Here is a 19,657-nt window from a genome sequence, read left to right on the forward strand (position 1 = left end):
TATCATGTTCAACGGTACACGGTTCTACCTTGGAGAAGTTCTCGACGTCTACAAACGAGGATCAGGCAGTCGTCACGGCTCAGTCGAAAAATGCGTTATCTACATCAGGCCTGTCATATCTGTCCATGCGCGTGTATCTTGAGCTCGGAACGGTATGTCTACTTGTATTGTCTCTTCACAGCAATTGAATGGTATTTCAGCATGCCGCCGTAACTATTGGCAATGATTCCGACTCGGAAGGCAGTGATATGGAAGACGACAGCCCAGCTTCCCTGTTCTCATGCTATGAACGCAGCGCAGATCTATACTCACGCAAAAATCGAGCATTTAATGTTCCATTTGGGACGTGGGATTCTTCAAGTGGCCCCTTCTGGGGCAACTCATCGCAAACTGACAGAGGATGCCGAGAAGCGTTGGATCATGCTGACGAGGCCCGGGAAGCCTTCAAAGGAGCTAAAGAAGGCAGTAAAGAAGGTCATATTAAAGATAAAGGTGCCAGTATCGTAGCTACTTGAAACTCGCTCAAATCTGATTAAAATTGCCTTTTTGGGAGTAGTCACATCATCTGATGATGTGTGACGATGTCACTACCCTTGTCCGAAACTGGGTATTTGAGACCGAAAAAAATGGGTATTTGAGGCCCAGATTCAGGAATTTTTCGGACCACCCTTTGGTGGAGCTTCCCGGGGCCTCGCGTGGCTCTTGTTTTTCCTTCTTCACAGACAGTTGTTGATTTCTCAGATCTATTCAATATCGATGGGTCGGTCCTGAACACCCCGCACACACCCCGTCATCATTAAATCAGGGTGAAAAGGTTTGGTTACCTGGGACATTCCCACTTCTTCGGTTTCCTGCTCAGCCTGGTTGACGCTGGAGTCGTCCATGAGTTGATCCTCGGCTATCCTCGGTGTCTGACAGCTCAGCCAAGTTTTTGCTCGAAGAATTCGTTGGGGAGTCTCCACTAGCCTGCAATAAGTGAGAGTGTGACAACTGAAGAGAATTGGCTCACGGTCTATGTCTGTTGTCGAGACAAAAAATATCAAAAAATATCAAAGAGAAGAGAGGGAGAAAAGAGAGAAAATCATACCTGTATCCACATGTATCTTGACTCGGACTACCTCATGGCATTGAAATCTGGTTTTTTGGGTCCCTGAATCTGAATCTGTCAGTTAAGCTCTCCATACACTCCTTGTGCCTGAAATTGAGTTTGCTGCCTTTGTTTGTCCCCAACTGTAGTTGTGTTGGAACAGCGCTGGGTCGTTGTTGGAGTCAAATGGTGGTTGGTGTTTCGAGTTTCTGACCAGTGTTATCGTCTATTCCGAGAGATAAGTAAGCACATGAGTCCGCTGAAAATCCGCCCATAACTCACCTGTTTCCAGCCGCTGCAAATTTAAAGTCTACGGGTTGGAACGGCACACATTGACAAAAAAGGCGATGTAGTCGTAGCCGTAGCCGGATACTAGGTTGCCGCGTGAGTTTGAGATGGCACCGGAGCCATTGTTGCCTTGCTGGATGCGGCTTTGAAGCGGAAGAGGGTGCCGACAAGCAAGGAGAAAGTTGAGACATGTAAGATTATCGTGTGCCGGCGCCGTGACACGAGGTCGCATCACAAAAAGCGGCAGAGTGATGTAGGATCCTCGCTACATAGAATTCCTTATCGGTACTTGTAAGCGAATCAAAGGCTGTAAGCCATTTGGGCGACTAAATACATAACAGCACATCAAAACTGGGCGATATCCGATCGGAGGCAAACGACGTCTATTAAATTTGGGGGTAAGGATAGCGATGGAAGGAGGGAATGAGCGGGTAGGAAACGAAATGAGCGGGTAGGAAACGAGTGAAGGAAACAACAAGTAAACTGAGCAATGATCTGAAAAGGGTGAGAAAACTGAAAACACAGATATTGGCAACCCACGTCCACTTCTTCAAGTGTTGGTGGTATCGGTAAGCACACGCGTTGACCGGCGCGATGCCTGCGCTGAGCCACTGCTTCATCTTCGCTTTCATCTCCATCTTCTTTCGACTCATCTGACAAATCATCTCCTTGATCGCCAAAAACCCGCCTGAAAACTGTGAGAACCATAAGGTTATAAGGCAGCACTTACTCTGTCAACCAATCGAAGCGTCTCTTTACCCCAATCCGGGTGATCGGGGTCAGAGTCATCAGCAAAGGCGTCCAAGACTTTGTGGTAGAGAACGGAAAATTTGTACTTGCTAGATTCCTGGCCGGTCCATTGAGGAACGCTACTAATGGCTAGTCGAATCTGAACTGTTTCAGTTTGGACTTGCGAGTATACAGAGGCGTTACCTGTACCACCACCTAACCCACGATATGAGAGGTGACGCGGCGCGTGTTATGGATGGCGGCTAGACAACCTAGCGAGATTTCGTCATTGGCGGCGTGGCTTGCAGTCGAACGGGAGATGAGTAAGAGCCGGATGCCCTGCACATACATTGTAAGGACCTGTGAGAAAAAAAAGAAGCTAGGAACATACCCGCCAAATCGCAACCCCAGTAAAGAGGTTTTCTTGGTAGCTCTGTGGGTTCCATTTGCCGTCCGGCTAGCAAAAGGAGGGAAAATATTTTGAAGATGGGGTGTACTTGCTTTCGATAATCTTGTTGTAGATGCTAAATGAATGATCAAGACGGCAAGGTCAGTGGGCTAACGCTAACGCACGTTTGAGCTTCTGGGCTAAGCCAGTTTCGTAAGTAGAAATAGGTGTGCAGTGGAATAACTATACGAGAGAGGAGACGCTGGACTTGTAAGGTGAGCGTCAGATTAATGGCCCATCAGATGATTTACTTTGTAGACGGTCCATAAACCAGAGGCGGGAAGAAAAGAAGAAAATCCGGTCTTTCCATGGCATGATGAGCATGCGGAGTTGAGGATGTGCCAGACCCCGCTTGGCTTTGGTGATTCCTGGTTCAATGGGTGGAAAGAAGCAGTCGGAGCGGGAGTAGTATGTGTAGGTTATTCTGTCACTCCCAGCGAATAGAGAACCTCAGCATCAATCGTGTCCTCATCAAGGTCAATGAGGGTCCATCTCTTCACGGATTTGTTGGCCATTGCAGCCTCTTGAGAATAACGATGCAACATCAGATCCAACGTAGCCGCGAGTGTCAGCAGCTACATCGTCCCCAAGCTTCATGGTCTTGGTGTGTGTGCGGAGAATGTTCAGCGAGTTGCCGGACTCCTCGTCTTCACGTTTGACAGGATCACCCTCTGATACCAAGAGTTAGCTTGCCAGAATAAGAGAGAAAGCAAGTCGACTCACCCGTATGAATAACGGTGTCTTGAGCCACAATGCAAAACTCAGCTGGGTCCGTCTCGATAACCTCGACCTCGACTGTGCGCATTCCTCCACGGACAAGGAAAGTATCACCCTTTCGGACGGGGGTGGTAAGCTGCATCATTTATCAGTAAACACTACAGAGAATCTCTGTGGTACCTTCGAGGAAATACAGCTTGAGGTATTAAGTGACCGAAAGGGAGGATGTGAATGTGTTTGCCATATTTGATTGACGTCCAGGCAAGAGTGAACATTGACGAGGTTGTCCAGCTTAATTCGCAAGGGGTGGCGAGCTACGTTGTCAATCTGTAAACGGCCTTCCTCAACGGCATCCCCCGAGAACCCTGTTTTCAAAAACAGGAATGACGAGTCCTAGTCCGGAGTCAATCGGGGAAATCGACCCAGGAGAATGTATACCGCGGTCTGACGACGATGCTAATTTAACAGTGTGGCGAATACGCATGCCGCAATACGAAGGGGTGGGGGTTGTTGGCCAGAGAGGGTGAATTCACAGTCGAAAACCCATCTGATAGGATTGGTCTCGGTGGGCTTCCTAAGTATAGTCAAGCGCACCTTTCGTTGAATACGTCGCAAGCACAACTGACTGCGATTCTGAAATGCCCTCCAACCCAGCCCTTGGATCTAGGGTCAGTACCTAAAGTTCAGCTGGATGAGAAACGCACCAAACACAGTAGATGGATAGTCCACAAATAGTCTACCAAGTATGTCCACGTAGCATGAAAAAACGAGAGCTGCGAAACCACGAGCTACTCCGGATGTTGTTGGTCTTGTCGGCATAGACCCGTTTGAAAAACCACGAGGCGCAGCCATAAGGGCTGGAAGTTCTGGCTGGCAGTTTGCCATAAGCTGGGTAACTTGTGCAGTTGTCAAACTTGATGAGTGCTCGTGAATCGTGGCAAGAGGCTGTGACTCGGATCCTGATGTTGGAGTGGGTCGGGCGGACGGAGGTGGTGGCCCGCATCACCAAATTGGTCCACACGGTGTAACGGCTTTTGATCATGGCAGCAACGTGTCACAAGCAACTCATAATCTCATCGTAACCCTGTTTTGTTCTGGTAGGGCTCTAGCAGCCCGCTTTTCAAACGAGCCACAAGGCTTTCTTACCGTATGATGCTGATGATGTACTTGTCGTCACCTTGGAGCGTCCTTGTTGGGCAGTAAAAGCTGCCTCTCAAAAATCAACTTGCTGAATTTTATGCATGACGTCTCAGTTTAGCGGTAGTAGTTGTTTACAAGACCCACGATATAATACATCATCGTGATATAAACTATTCAGCGGCAAGCCCAAGCTGGTTCACAAGGGCAATATCTCCTTCATACAGCTGCTCTTGTGCATCTTCAACTTCTCCAGCTCCATCCTCGCTATCCGACTCAAACCTAACTTCGGCACACTAAAGCTCCTCACGAGTGGCTGGACCTGAGGATGGTTCACCAGGTACCTGAGACCCCCATCCGCAGGTGTAGCCATCCGTGGATGGAGGTACCCTTTTTCCCACGGATGGCAGGGAGTGAAGGTCTTGGATTTAGTTCTTGAAGGTACCTGTAAATTCGTTAAAATATCCTCAGAACTGGCCTATAATAGATCATACAGCGTCAGATAGTGTAAGTTATACTTGTATTCTGTAGATCAACTTAACACATAATTTTACTGCTCTGTATTTCCTTTGTTTATACCTAATCTACCTTTGTACCATCCGCAGGTACCCTTAAAAGTACCTGTATCTGTGGATGGAGGTACCTGACAACCGGGCACACCAGTCAGGATCCTCCAACTCATCCCCCTCCGCTGCATTATTATCATCTTGAATCGATGACGCAACCCCCTCCAAGGCTGACTGTTCTTCAATGGCATCGCTGAGTATGCTGGTGGCGAGATTGTTGGGTGAGTTGTCGTTGGCAAGGCCGTCATCGGGCAAGTTGTGACTTGGCAAGTCCTCCAGCGTGCTGAAATTGAGACTAGGAGCAGAGCCGGCCCTGACAATTCTGCGGTGGCCAACGACGTTGTCATGAAAACGCATGAGCATATCTCTGTCAACGACCCTAAGGAAGGTGAGCAGAGGACAAGACAAGCAGAGGACGAGAGCGTACATGTTGACATAGTAAAACCGCCAGTCTTGGTGACCTGCGGAACTACGACGAGCCACAGATTTGGGAAGGTACTCCGTAGTCTGTCCAGAGTGAAAGGCGGGAAGAAGGTGACACCCCTCGAACAACATCTTGAGGATTTAAGAAGCCAAATGCGTCCACACTCTCGTGGGGCATGTACCGTATGCGAGGAAAATGCTTTGCTTTCATGCCGCAACGGTGTGTCATGTCGCGCTGGAACCAACGCACCCACAGAAATTCGACCCGCTTTGCTTTTCCTGGAAGATCCGCCAATAACACATAGGCGTGGAATATGCCTATGATTTCGCCATACCAGTACCGATGGGAGTCCACCAGATCTTGCGCATGAACTAGGAAGAATCTTCGGGTCCTTGTGTTGATCATATCTTGATCTCTGCGAACATCATAAGTCATGTAGTTCACCTTCATAGTTGCGTGCGTATAGAGCAAATCCTTCTCGATGACAACGTTAATGAGGTCTTCGGTGCTGAATTGAGCATCAGGATCATCCAAGCTTAGAAGCTGGCAATGAAGGTAAGTTTTGAGCTTTGGCACAAAGTCCTGCAATCAATCGTTTGAGTGCTGCCGGGGAGGTAGAGCAAGACTACCTGGAGAGCCGGGTCCAATTCTGTTTGGTCGACATCCTTGACAAACAATCAGACAATAACAGACCACATAGCATGCTACAAACCATGCGCTCCAGCTGCGGCCCATCACCGTCGGAACCGGAGTCATCGTCTTGAACTGCTTGGAAATCCAAGATGTCTGACAGATGCCAGAACATTCTCCTTGAATCCGATATGTAGTGGTGTTGTTGTGGTGGAGCATAGGCCCCGTAAGAAAGGGTCTTAGGTCGCAAGGCGGACCGAAGACGTTGGTGTTGGTCATTTTTTTGCTTGGTGCTTGTGACAGTTTGTGCCGAAACCGTTTTCTCGCCAATGTGGTAGCTCGCCTGGGCCACGTGTGGTAGCTGCTCTGATCTAATGATTCGTGACTACTGTGACATGATCCGACTTCGGCCCCGGCGCCGGCCTCCCATCACAGGTGCCCCCATTTAAAATGGCGTCGTCCTCGACGCCTGTGTCCCCTCTATGCGCTTCAGCTCTGCCTCCATATCCGCCACCCTCTTCCGCTCTGCCATCTCGCCCTCCCTCTCCTTTACTACCTTGTCCACCTCGTTGTAGCCTAGCCTTGCTTGGTCCTTCCGTATCTTCTCCATGAATACATCCTGTTCCGTCGCCAGCTTCGTTCCCTCCCTCGGTGTGAATCTCCTGAGCCTTCTTGCGCTGTAGTGTCCCGATACCGCGATGCCTTCCAGGGTCTCCAACTCGTATGAGTTCACCCGTCGCGTCTTCACCCAGTGCGGGTCGCTCCACGGTCCTTGTATCTTGCGGTCCGCGCTTAGAGTCTTCATCCTCGCGGTGTCGTAGACCTGTACCAGCTCGCCAATGTCGAACTTTACCTCTCCCGCCTTCGAGTTTATCACTGCCTTGTCGAACAGCGCTCTCCTCTTGTTCGCGTGAACTAGTCTGTTGTCGTACGCGTCAAGGCGTTGCTGTTCTGCGTAGCACATGTGGGTGTGTATTTCGTTCTCTGTAGGCCTCGTTGTCGCCACCAATACTGGTGTTGTTGTAGTGTTGACTGCCTTCGCGAATAAAATCTCCTTCGGCGTGTACCTAATGGACGGCAGTATTCTTTGGTTGAGTATGTGCAACGCTTGCCTGAAATATTTCGGCCACGTCGCCGGCAGGTCTTCTGCCCTGGTGTTCCTCCACCCATCTTCTCCCAGTTTCGGTGCGCAAAGCCTTGCCAGCACAAAGATCAGCAGCTTGTTGGTGCCTTCCACCAGTCCGTTAACCCAGGGTGAGTACTTCGGTACCGGCATGAACTGCGTCCCCCATTTGTCGCATGTCGCCTTGACAGCCTTGTTGACGAAGTGCGAGCCGTTGTCCACCATTAGGGTCTCCGCCGGCATGTAGTCCCTGAATAGGTTATCCAGCATGTCTACCGTGTTCGCTCCCGTTCCCGCTCCTTTGTACATTTCCCCCCAGACGTGTTGCGATGCCACATCTATGTCCCGTCGTCTTGAACCCCTCTGTGCTGAGCGGCAGCGTCATGTAGTCCGCTGCAATCAGCTCGAATGGGTGTCTTCTGATTATCGGTTTCAGTAGGGCGTGAATTGCTGTCGGGCCGAAGTTTTTGCACTGGGTGCAGTCCTTTATTGCCGCCACGATTGAGTCGTCCATTTTGGGGCTGTGAAACCTATCCATGAGCGTGATTTTAATGTGGTCTCTGTGAAAGTGACCCCCTTTTGCATGTGCCGTTGCCGCTTCCTTTTTCGCCCCCCGCCGACTCCAGATACGCGTAGCCCAGTTGTAAGTTTTGTCTCTTTTTGCATGAGGGCTTGGAAGGCAATACACGTGCTCGTCTGAGACGAGACAGTTAATATAAGTCTGTTTCTCGAGAGTGACGCCACGTACATCCTCTTCAGCCACGTAGTTACGAAGATGATGCTTGTAGGGGCTCGTTGAGAACGAAATAGCCCTGGCCTGCACATAGCGATGGGTCATCACGCTCGTTAGACCGAATGCGGTTTTTGAGCCTAAAGTTGGCGTCGATGGCGAGCATTAATGCATAGAGGAATCTGCTCTTAGTTAGCCCATTTGCGTATGAGATGAGATACTAGTACTCACGAGTCGCTCTGGGGGGAGCGTCTTGCCACCCCTCCGGTAGATTACGTTCGGGATCTGGACAAGCCCAGCATTGTACGGCCAAACCCCCAGCTCCAGTCGTTTGAAGACCATTAGGACAATGTCCCCGGCCAGCGCGTTTAGCTCTGATGAGATAGTCGTATTGTCTTGACATTCGAAGAAAAGATTTATAGCGGTCCTTCACCATACGTGTCAGTGGCGCCTCTTCACGCAAAAAAGAAAGGAACCTACGGGCATTTTTCTCGTCAAGGTCGCATTCCTCAATCGCTCCAGGCTGCGAACAAGGTCGTGGGCGGTGACATTCCCCACAACCTTCAGCAGTCGGAACATGTCGAGTTCGAATGTTGCGCATGTCGATGGACTCGAAATTGTCGCAGGATACCACGCATTATCGAGCAGCTGTGATATGTGGCCGTGTCGATGGCGAAGACTCTCAGAGCATCCACAAAAACTTCATGACATTCAGCGGACGACGCTTTAACCTTCATTGTGGGCAGGCTTACCGGCAATCTAACTTGGTGATTCCCCCGACATCTAAAATGACCAGGGTTCGCACCATGGGCTCCGGCGCCGCGCAAGGAAAACCGTAATGTCTGAGTTGGTAGCACATTCCCAGGCGCACATCCGCGTCTGGGTCGTCGTACAGAGAACATGTTGTCCAAAATAGGCCATTCCACATCTGGCTCGTCGTTAGCTTAGACAGCCTCAAAACGCATGCCGGAAATCTCACCTGTGGACGATGTAGAGGGAGTTGTTCGTGGCGCCGTTTGAGACATTCTTTGCATTGCAAAAACTGGCCACAGTGAGGGCACTTGAAAAAGCGGATGGCTTCTTGTCCGCACTGGGCGCAGGTAGGTATGTGGAAGCCCCCACCCAGACCTTCAGCTCAAAGTAACTCGTCCAGAAACTTCGCCTTGTGTTTCCGCCATACGGCCATTGGGTTGTCCTGACCCCAAGCAACTCAGCGGTGAGCATTTTCAGGCTGAATCATAACTTACCGAGCTCAGATACCGTTTCCTTATGGGCGGGATCTCCACCATGACTTCATCTGCCAAAGAAGCAGACTGCGCCCATCCCTCCTCGGTAAACGGTGTCCAGGACCCAAGAGCATCGTTAACTCCAAGGCGAGGACGTTTCGCAGGCTGGACGGTCACAAGCCTCCCGACAGCCTCGCCATTGGCGCGGAAATGAGTCCCATGGTCACCGTGTCTCCCCGTCCGATGTAGAGCCCCCACTCGGAAGGTGTAATACACTCCCTCTTTGGTCTAGCTCTGCCGCCCGACGCCCCGCCCAGCCGCCATAACTTGCCGTCTTCTATAAAGTATTGTGATGCACGGTGTCGTCGTGCTCTTTTCCGTTCTTGTTCGCTGGTTCCGAAGTCGAGCTCTGCAATGGTGTTAATCACCTCGAGGTAAACTGGTTCTTTCTTGAACCGTTCTCTTAGCTCCGCTGTTCCTTGTGGAACTGGCATCACCAAGTAGTTCCCGTCCTCTGCATTCACCGTAAATACGTCGTTCACGATCCCCGCCCTTGCTTCCCAGTCTGGGGATACTGTCCACTCGCTTCCATCCTCGTTCCCCCTTGGCTTCCCTTCATCCGCCCTTGACAGCGCGTCCGCGACCACATTGTTTTTCCCTTTGATGTGCTCCGCTCCTACGATGTTGTAGCCCATGATTCCGTCCCTCCATCGCGTGTGTATGACGTTAAGTTTCTCGTTTACCATTATGTCGCGCAATGCTTGGCAGTCGGTTTCGAGTTTGATGGGTTGGCCCCAAATGATGTCGGAGAACTTATCTTAAGGAGAATTTCAGTGCTGCGAATTCGAGAAGGTGTGGTTGATATTGCTCTTCCGATGATGACGTCCTCTTTGACGCAAACACTATTGGATGCCGTCTTACGACCTCTTTTCCCCCCGGCATGGTCGTTGTCATTTTCTGCGACAGCATTTCCCGCAAATGCCTCCTTGCTTCCGTCTGTCGTTACGATGAATGGATGTTTGTCCACCTCCTCATAGTTTGGTGCTCGTAAGACGGGTTCTCGTAACAGTATGTCCTTGAGGTTGATGAATGCCTTGGCGTGTTGTTCGGTCCACACTGGCGCTAGCTTGAAAGCTTTCATCATCGCCCGGTACACTGGTTTCTTCACGCCTGTGGGAATTTTCACTTTAGCCAACAGATCTCTAAGCGGTTTTTCCAACTTAGCGTAGTTCTTGATTAAGTCCCTAAAGTATCCAGTCAAGCCTAAGAAGGCACTTAGGTTTGCCGCATCCTCTGGTTTTTCCCATCGCACTATTGCTGTGAGTTTTGCTGGGTCCGGTGATACTCCGTTTGGTCCGACTCTGGCTCCTGCGAATATCGCTTCTGTCATGAACAGCTTTGTCTTGGTAGCTGACAGCGATAGCTTTTCTTCCCTTAGCCTGTTGAATATCAGCCTTAATTTGTCCATCATCTCGTCGAAGGTGTCTGCCGCCCGAACCGCTATCGTCCACAAACAACTCCATTATCCTCTTGACTAGTAGGTCCGATAATTTGGTTGCTGCCATGTGTGCGAATTCTGTTGGTGCATCTGTCAGTCCGAACGGCATGCACATGTACGCGTAGTAGCCTTGTCCAGGTACAAACATCACGATGTATGGTTGTACATCCTCCGCTATTTGCACTGCAAAGAATCCTGATGCAAAGTCGAATACGGACACATACCTGTGCGCTGAAAGCCTTCGCTGCTTCTTGCGTATGTCCCCTTGTGGCATTGGCACGACCTTCAGTAACTCGTTGAGCTCGTGGAAATTTTGACAGATGCGCCACTTTGGCTGCTTCTTAGCTTCGTGTCCCCGTTCCGGTTGTTCCGTCTTTGGTGGCAGGTCGTAGACTGGTGGGAATCCTTCCTTGATACATTCATCGTTGAGCGTGTGCTGAAGCTCCTCCAGCGTTAATCCCCCTTCCTTCATGTTCTTTCTGCGCCAACTTTATCGGGGACACGCACTTGACGTCCCGTGGGTGTATTGGTCGGATTATCCCCGCCTCTTCCAACACTTTGACTTGTTCCCTTAAGTACTGTGCTTGCGGCTGCGACAACGGTTTTTGTTGGATTTTCGTGCTGAATTGGTGGTCCTTTGGGATGTGTGGTGCATATTCCGCGCCTTCCACCGCTTGTACTTCACTCACTGCCAGCGCGAAGATGTCTGCAAACTCTGTCACCAGATCCCTGACTTTTTTCCTTTCCTCCGCGGTTATGTCGTCGCCAATTTCGATTGCCTTCAATATACGCCTCGACTCTCTCCGGTTTAAAAGGTTCGGTTTTGCGCGTGAAAATGTTCGCTTGTTCTATCTTCCGCGTTGCCTCCTTGTTCTGAATCTCCACAGCGTTTACTCCCTTCTCTCCCTCCGTTGACTCTTGTTTGTCCATCCCCAGCGCCCTCATCGCCTCCTGTGCTATCACTTTCGCCACTCCCACTTCTGTCTCCTCGTCCTCTGTTTCCCTTTCTTCGCTCTCCTCCTCCCACTCTATCCACTCCCCTTCTCCTTCCTCCTCTCGCTCTTCCTCGCTCTCATCCTCTATCTCGTTCTCCTGTATCGAGTGCTTGTCATCCATATACAATATATCGTTGTTCGCTTGCCTTTCGTTGTCTGTTTTGGCTGCTGGTTTGCTCTCTATCCCATTTGCCTTGACCCCTCGCATTTTCGCCTGGTTGGTTAGTGTTGCTTTCGTTCTCCCTATTTGCAGCTCGATCGTGTCGTTTTTGTAGTCGTGTATCGCTCCAAACAACGCCTGCAGTGGTTTCCCAAATAAAACTTCCCATCCTCCCCCACTGTCGAACACTTCCAGTGTTATTGGTGCTTGAACTCCTTTGATGGTCGCCGTTCCGCTCCACCTGCACACTGAAGGTATAAGTTGGCCGCTCGCCATTCTCAATACCGTCGTTGATTCGCTTCCCGCTCCGAGTTGCTTGAGGCTTCTCTCCCATAGCTTCCTGTCGAGCGCCCCCACTAGAGCGCCTCCATCGAACAGCATTCTTACTGTGGTTTCTCCACTCCTTCCTCTTAGCGATGCTGAGTGCTCGAATGGTTTACATCCCTCGCTTGCTTCCGTCGCTGCTCCGTACATGTCAATAACGTTGATTCGTTGTTTCGAAGGTATACACGTCATTCGTACGTTGCTGGGACCGAGGCATTTCTTTGGCCGCGTTTCCCGGGCTGACTGATGGCCTTTCACATAGTCAGCCCTCCGCCAAAACCCTCCATTTCCTGCCTCCTGTTGAATTCTTCGATGGTGTACTCCAAATAGTTGACCCCCGCTATGCTTTGTCTGTTTGAGGCTTGCGCTCGTCCCAAATATTTGCTGCAGATCGCTCTGAAAGCTCGCTCGTTTCGTGGTATCGGCTCCGCCTTGCATTCTGCGTCGTTTGCTCGATGTGGTGGGATGGTGACTTGTCCGCATTGGAAGCATTCGCCAGAGCAGAGTTCCGCCGTTCCTGGGCTGAGTGGGTACCCTATTTCTTCCAGTGCCGGCCTTCTTTTCGCCGCCGTACTGCTGGTTCCACAGGTTGATTAGTTTGTTGTAATACTTCCTCCCGTTCTCGTCGTCTATCGCCGGCTTCATCTTTCCCACCATTTCCTGGAGTTTGCGTAAGCCTTCTTCTGTCAGCGTCTCGCTTCTTTGGGTTGGGTTGAATAGGTTCCCCTTCGCGCCTCCGCTTGCCCCGAAGACGTCCCCTGTTGGCCTGGTCAACGTGCTTCTCGGTGTGCTCAGGTTCGTTGCAACCAGTCTTGCCGCCATCTTCGAGACTGGTGTCGCTGGAGTTGCTGCCTTTCTCTGGAGTTCCGCTATTTTCTCATCTCTGTCGTTATCTTTCTGTAGCTTCTCCTTCGCCTCTTTCACATCCTCTCGCAGCTTTGCCCTGTCGACGTCTTTGATCGCCTTCGTGAAGTTGACCCAGTTGCTCGGTTCTCTCGGCAGGTTTTTTCGCAGCGGCTCCGGTATAGCGTCTCGGACTTGGTAGATATAGCTTGATGTTTTCTCCACTCCCGCCTTTCTCGCTAATTCCAACAACTTTTGGGCATATTTGACGTGTGTCGCTACCTCTTGGCCCGCTACCTCGACCGTTCCTCCCAATTCGCTCAGCGTGAGTTTCAGTCCAACGAGTTTCTCTTGGTATTCTTGTTTGGTGGGCTCGGCCTCTTCGTCCGTTGGGGAATTGCGCCAAGAACTCTTTTGTGAAGTCCGCGAACTTCGCGATGGGGTTGACTTTCTGTCTTTCGGCCCACCATTTCGCTGCCGGCGTGCGTGTGGGAAAGTGATCTCCTACCGCGTCTAGTCGGTCGCTGTCTGAGTCTCTTTTGAGGTCTCGGCTTCGAATTCGGAACTTTTGTATGAACTCCTCGGAATTGACGTTGTTTCTTTCGTCTCTTTCGTTCCCGTAGAACGCAGGCACTGTGTTCGCTTTCCGACATCGTGGCTGCACTGATGGTATTTTGTTGCGTTGTTTGGCTATTGGCGGTTGTGTTTTGTGGTACTGGTGCCGGTGATGTGGGTGGCGTGATCGTAGTCTGTCTAGACTGCTGGGATGCTGAAGAGGTTGGTGCTGTTGTTATGGACTCAGAGTCTTCGTCCGGAGTGTCTTCTCGGTAGATTCTAATTCCCCTTGCTTGCGCTGCCCAGTCTAGGCTTGGCGTCGGTGATGTCTTCGTGAACCTTCCTTTCTCGTCTCGTTCTCTCTTGTTTGCCAGCTTTCTTCTCTCTGCTCTGCTCTGCTGTGACTGCTTTGACTTCGAATGCCGCTCTTCGTCACCACAATATGGTAGCTCGCCTGGGCCGCGTGTGGTAGCTGCTCTGATCTAATGGTTCGTGACTACTGTGACATGATCCGACTACGGCCCCGGCGCCGGCCTCCCATCACACCAATGAGAGCAGTTGTCTCATTGACCAGCTTTTCCGCTCTTTGTTTGTATTGCCTTGCGTCGTTCCCACATAGCGCGAATAAGCCTCCTCCGATGCTCGTGTTTTGCGATCTGACTGGTATGGTTACGTTTGTTGGTTCTTCGGTAGAGGTGCTTCACAAGTCGATGTGCGAGCTCCCCCTGCAAAAACTTGTTAGCAAATCTAAGATCAAAGGAATTAAACCACATTTTGCGTAGAAGTTGAATCGGTTGTCCCAAATCATAAAATAGAGCCGGGGTAGTCCGGCAATGAATGCAGCTTGTATGTGGTAAGATTGAATGGTTTCTCCGCAGCTTCCTTCGCCTTTTTCAAGTTTGAGTTGGTGGTTTCTATTGGTGGGTCGCCATTCAAAGCGGGAGATTGCCCATCTATTGCCAGGACAGAGTTAACTGGAACGGAATGTGTTGATACAGGATTTTCTGGGATGGAATTTGCGGAGATGGAGTTTGCTGGCATGGTTTGGTCGGTGTTTGAGCCTGAAGACGGCCCAAGCCCATTCGTTGGGACCTTGGAATTAGTAGACGTAGGTTCTCCTGTTGGTGGCGGCGGCAGGGCGGAGGGTCCAGCTATCGCTTCTTGTGTGGTGGATTTCCTCTTCCCCAATGTTTTGGTGGCCTTTTTGGTTGCGGAAGGCAGTAGTGGGGTAGAGGAGCTAACCTTGGAATTTCTCCCTGCTGACCCCCCCCCTTGGTGGTTGGCTTTTTCTTGGCCTTTCTTTTGGTGGGTTGATGAGGGACTGCAGCAGATGCAGACGGCTGTTCCGCTGCTGCCGCTGCTGCCTTTTGGGCCCTCTTGGTCCTCTGACGTTGTTCGGCGGGGCAGCTCGTAGGTTTTGATGTTTACCGTCTCCCTTGCGAAACGCCGAATGGTCGTAAGAAGGTCAGTGGTTGCTGTTTGGAACAGGCCTATGGTGGTGGTGGTGTGCATACGAAGCTTAGCATACCCATGCCAAAGCGCCAGCTCAAAGCAGAGCTGATTTACGAGTTTTTGGTGGAGAGGGAAAAGCCCATCGATGACGGGAAGGATGCACTGCACCAAGTTTCAGCTACTTATGTGAAAGAAAGGAACTTCTTTTACTGGCCTGCAACACATCTTCAAAGTTTCGGGCCGCAGCATATTTCATGCCTGAAACGTTGTGACCAAACAACCTGATAACAGATCGGCCAAAGGTCTCGATCTGACGAAATCTTGAAGTAGTGTCAGCCAACGATGATCTCCTGTTAGTATTACTCTTGCCTTGCGTCAAATTCACCGATGTTCTCAAAGGTTTGGAGCATTCGAATCAGATGAGTTATTATTGCTTTTGCGACTCCAAGTTCCACTTCGTGTAGTAGGTCCGGCACCAACATGTCATAGAAATTGAAGGGTGTTTTGTCAGTGTTGAGTTTGGAGAAGGCGTTCTATCAAAACATTTAGAAACATCGCATGCTGAGGTAAAAGACAGACCCGGACTGGGACCCAAGAATTTTGTCTAAGCATTTTGTCGATAGAAGAGCCCGCAACAGCGAAGCCGTTCTCAAAGATGGCCCTCCTGGCATCTTCGATGGTTTGGCGTCGGGGATGGTCATCAACTCTAAGAACTTGGCGCCTTTTCATGTCATTGACAGTCCCCGTTTCTGCAATCTGTTTTTTTACGATGAAACAGCGGGGGCAAGGCCGGCCACCCATGCTCCTGATCGTGGCCAGCAGGACCCTGGGCAGATATTAGAGGATTGCCGATGGATTGGCGCTGCTCACTTTTCCGGATAATCAGCACCGTATATAAAAAAACGCGGGAAAACAAGTCGAACGATGCCATCCAAGCACGTTATCTTGATGCCATTTTCATAAGCGTCCAAGAAATCCTCTGAGAGTAAAAGGTCCCAGATTCGATGGAACAATTCTCGTTTTAGGTGGGTGTAGACCTTGTCTGACATATCGCATCCGTAGTGTTGACGGTATTCATCATGAATTGAGTCAGGGAGCTGAAGGGCATAAGCGTTGAATCAATAACAAACTTTGGATAGACGTACACTTGCAAAGTAAGCTTGATGAAAGCCAGCGTTTGAAGATGGCTTTGCTCGAAATTCCTTGGGGTGATTTCCAAAGAAGGTGTAGCCCGGCCAGAGCGAAGCCGTTCCAAATTGGGCCAGATGTGTGGCGTCGGACCATATCATCAGCGCCATGATGATGCTTTCCACAGGATCGTCTGGTGATTGCGGAGGGGGAGGTTGAGGAATTGCTTGAAACGCCTCAAGCATTGCTGCAGAGGTATAAATCTCCCCAAATACTTCCTCATGATGCGAGGGAAGGGTGGGCAGGCCATCTGAATTTAGCGGGGTTGCGGGGTCGTCGAGTACAATGTCTGGTGATTCTGTTTCAAAGGTCGGGTCATATCGTAGAGAGAACGGAGTGGTGTGTAGTAGCTTGAAAAGTGGACCCTGTAAAACTTCTCGGATTGAGTCGAGGAGAGGACGATAGTGAATGTCCGTGACAGTGAATACTGGGGCGTCGTCTTCTTTCTGAGGGTGTCCGACGCAGGGCAGCTTGAGCTGGACACTGGAGTTAATCCACTCCTCAGTAACTCCGAGGGGCTCAATCCCTTTCTTGTCCAGGTCGTCAAGAAATTTTTTGGTTGAGAATGGGCGCGGAAGGTCGTGCAAGTTGACTCCGTCGGACTCTGCTTCCGCATTGGGTTGAAGAATGTTTTAGATTCACCAATAGACCCCGCATTTTCTTCTTCCACGTGGTACTTGATTATGTGGGCGACGGAGGCGTTTGGAAATGAATAATACCACGGTTCTTTGGGAAGGGGCAAATTGTTCCAGTCAATGTGGCTGGCAGTTGGCTTTGCAGCATGGTAGAGATCGTCAAGAGTAATCGTCTCGTCGGGATCGTGGGTAGGACGGCGTGGATAAACCTTGTAAAGGCCGAACTTGTTGGGCTCAGTTCGGACCCAACATTGCGGCGCTGGTGGTACAATTTCGGAAGGTTAGAGTTCAGGTTCTGAAGCAGGACCAGGTGGCTCAACTGGTGCGTGTTGGCGAATACGAGGTGGGCGGGGAGGGGCGGCGTCGTTAAGCTTGGCAGGTGGATGTCTCCGGCGGTCAGGTAGGCCACTTTTGCGATATCGTTGGGGCTCGGGGTTGTCGACTTGTATCTAGGAGATATGAGAGATGATGGTGCAATTAACACCAGTCGTACCGGAGTAGCCTCAGGTGCCGGCTCTGGTATGGTAGAAGATGGATCACTTCGTCCTGAGAAACATCGAGTGAGTCCATCGACACATCAACAGCGTCTGAATGCGGATCCAGCATCTCCAACGCATCCTCCAGGGCACGGTTGAGCCCTGTCAGAGCGGAAATATTGGTGTTCGACTGCTCATGAGCCTCCGTGAGCGCGACCTGGGCGTTGTGCAACACCAGCTTTATACCAGCCATATCTTGAAGTAGCAACTGATTGTCGACCTCCAGCCGTTTGACTTCACTTTGGGAGGCCTTGCTGTTTTTGTAGAGAGCATGGCATGATTTTCGTAGCGACTAAGAGTAATTCCGTCAACCTAACCTAGTCAAAAAAGAAGAGCAAACACACCTTAATTTGACCAGTCGCTTTGTCGAGCTGCGCACTCTTCTTCAGATAACTCTCGTGCGCCGTAACCAGTTCGGTCTCCAGCTCCACTTGCCTGGCTTGATTCACCTCTGAATTGCGCTCCAGCGTAGCAACCTCCTCACGCAGACGGTTTGTTTCGTTCGTCGTGAATTCGAGTTCGTCCTCCATTTGTTCGTAATTCGCAACAAGTGCCTTCTGTGCAGTCTCGAGCTCGTTGTAGTCGGCGGTCAGCAATCTGAGCTTAGCTCGGACAGAGACTGGCATAAATCGTTAGCCATAGTAACAAAGAACAATGGCCACAAACTTTCTGAGTCAGACATGTCCTTCTCAGCAATACTGAGGATGAAGTCAGAGGAAGAACAAGGAAAAAACTCGAAGCACGCACAGCCGGGGAAGAAGAGGAGGTAAGGGAGAGCCAGCGACCGCAAGATTGTCCGATCCAGGGGGGGTAAAAAGGCTGTCCGAGGCAGGCAACGACATTCTGGCGCCGGTCCGATTTGCTGGGGCAGAGGCCGATCCCGCAGGCACAGGATATGTGGTGTTGCTTAACACTGGCAGAGTTATGCCACGCGTTTTCAGGAAGGTCTGGAAAGTGGCAGGGTCGTCCGAGCTAGTCAGCATGATGTTGCGGCGAGGTGCGGTGAGGCGGGGGATGGCAACTTGAATCACAGGCATATCAGCGGCTTTGCCTTATAAGTGTTCGCTGCTGGCCGTGGCAGGGTCGTTGTAAGGTAGAAGCCCATAAGCAGTCTTTCGGAGTTGTGGAACAACGGCCTGAACAACTCTACTGCCGCCTAGAGCCTGAGCGTCGTCGATGATGCCTGGAGACCAGACAACCGCATTTGGTGAAATGAGTGTGTCACGTTTGACTTGAATTGATTTCAAGTTCCTGTTGCTGTTTCGAGTCTTCGAGGCCAACGTCGGGCTCTATTCTAAATTCTCCGGCGAATTGTTGAACTCCGCGTTACAGCTTGAAGCCACGTCTAGTGCAGCTGGTGCCCCTCTTACAATGCACAAGATATGGGTTATAACCCAAAGGTCCAATGCACAAGACATGGGTTATAGCCCAGGGGAATTTGGAGAAATGATTCCTTAGTTTCATTTTATTCTTTTTTGAGCTGTTTGGTATGATATTAGTGATGGGACTGATGGTCCAAACTAAATCTAACCTTTGTTGAACCAGTTTTGCAAGAGATCAATTGTTTTGATGATCACATGATACTGCATCACTCCTTCTCTAGTTATTATTGATCTCTATTCCCTCCTCTCCTAGGAGCCCAATATTACATCACGAGTCATCGGCCTGAAGAAAAGGTGATTTACAATAACATATACAATGTCGCATTAGTCACATTATGCTTTTATAGTATATTTTGGTATATAACCCATGTCTTGCGCATTGGACTGTTGGGTTATAACCCACAACTTGTGCATTGGACCAGCTGCAACAGGTGTCTAGTGGCTCGCAGCGTTGACTCCGAGTCGGACTCAGATGCATTCGGCGGCAAGCGCCGAGCCCTACGAGGGTTTGTTCAAGTTTGGTTGGCCCGGGAGAGGCTTGCTTTAATAGAAGAATTAGAGCCTCTTGAGCACCGTTGTTGCAAAGACGCAGAGAGAATCTTTCTTGAAGAGGAGGGAAGGTGCCTTTGAAGACTTATGTGCTATTTCCAAGCAGCCAACGACTATCTTTGGCAAGACAAAGATCAACTTATCGCTAGCCTACACCGAACTCTGCAGTCGCAAAGCGCCCTCCGTGTGGAGTTGTCCCGTGCTCATCGCAACCTGCGTCGCGCTTTTCAACAAAAGCTCGTAGGTGTGCTCGCTCTTCGAAGGCTTAGTTTCACGTTTTCCAGGAGGTTAAGGGTCAGTTGTCTTGCTTCATGATGGAAGCTAGGGAGCAAGTAGTTCGGTCAAAGGCTCACACAACGAAGCTCGAGGCGCAGAACACCAAACTTCTGTTATTGTTTGAAAGCATTCGGCCTCTTTTGGGCTCAGAACAGACGG

The 19,657-nt window shown here is 50.5% G+C and overlaps 2 protein-coding genes across 2 annotated transcripts; both read right to left on the reverse strand.

Annotated features, from left to right (window-relative positions):
- Positions 1 to 5,441: 5,441 nt before the first annotated feature.
- On the reverse strand, positions 5,442 to 6,201 carry MIND_01144600 (uncharacterized protein; the record flags this gene model as incomplete). The annotated part of the gene is made up of 3 exons (XM_037367978.1): positions 5,442 to 5,978; positions 6,026 to 6,061; positions 6,109 to 6,201. 3 exons carry the CDS (start codon positions 6,199 to 6,201, stop codon positions 5,442 to 5,444), a joined length of 666 nt encoding a protein of 221 aa, XP_037215810.1.
- An 8,083-nt stretch (positions 6,202 to 14,284) lies between these two features.
- MIND_01144700 (uncharacterized protein) lies at positions 14,285 to 18,274 on the reverse strand (the record flags this gene model as incomplete). Its single annotated transcript, XM_037367979.1, has 12 exons — positions 14,285 to 15,094; positions 15,156 to 15,252; positions 15,296 to 15,465; positions 15,512 to 15,758; positions 15,803 to 16,029; positions 16,078 to 16,724; positions 16,763 to 16,964; positions 17,006 to 17,204; positions 17,249 to 17,583; positions 17,636 to 17,910; positions 17,958 to 17,989; positions 18,039 to 18,274. 12 exons carry the CDS (start codon positions 18,272 to 18,274, stop codon positions 14,285 to 14,287), a joined length of 3,477 nt encoding a protein of 1,158 aa, XP_037215811.1.
- Between the last annotated feature and the right edge of the window lie 1,383 nt (positions 18,275 to 19,657).

The sequence above is a fragment of the Mycena indigotica genome (genome assembly GCF_014461135.1).
Source record: "Mycena indigotica strain 171206Taipei chromosome Unknown Mind.scaff0010, whole genome shotgun sequence".
Taxonomy (NCBI): domain Eukaryota; kingdom Fungi; phylum Basidiomycota; class Agaricomycetes; order Agaricales; family Mycenaceae; genus Mycena; species Mycena indigotica.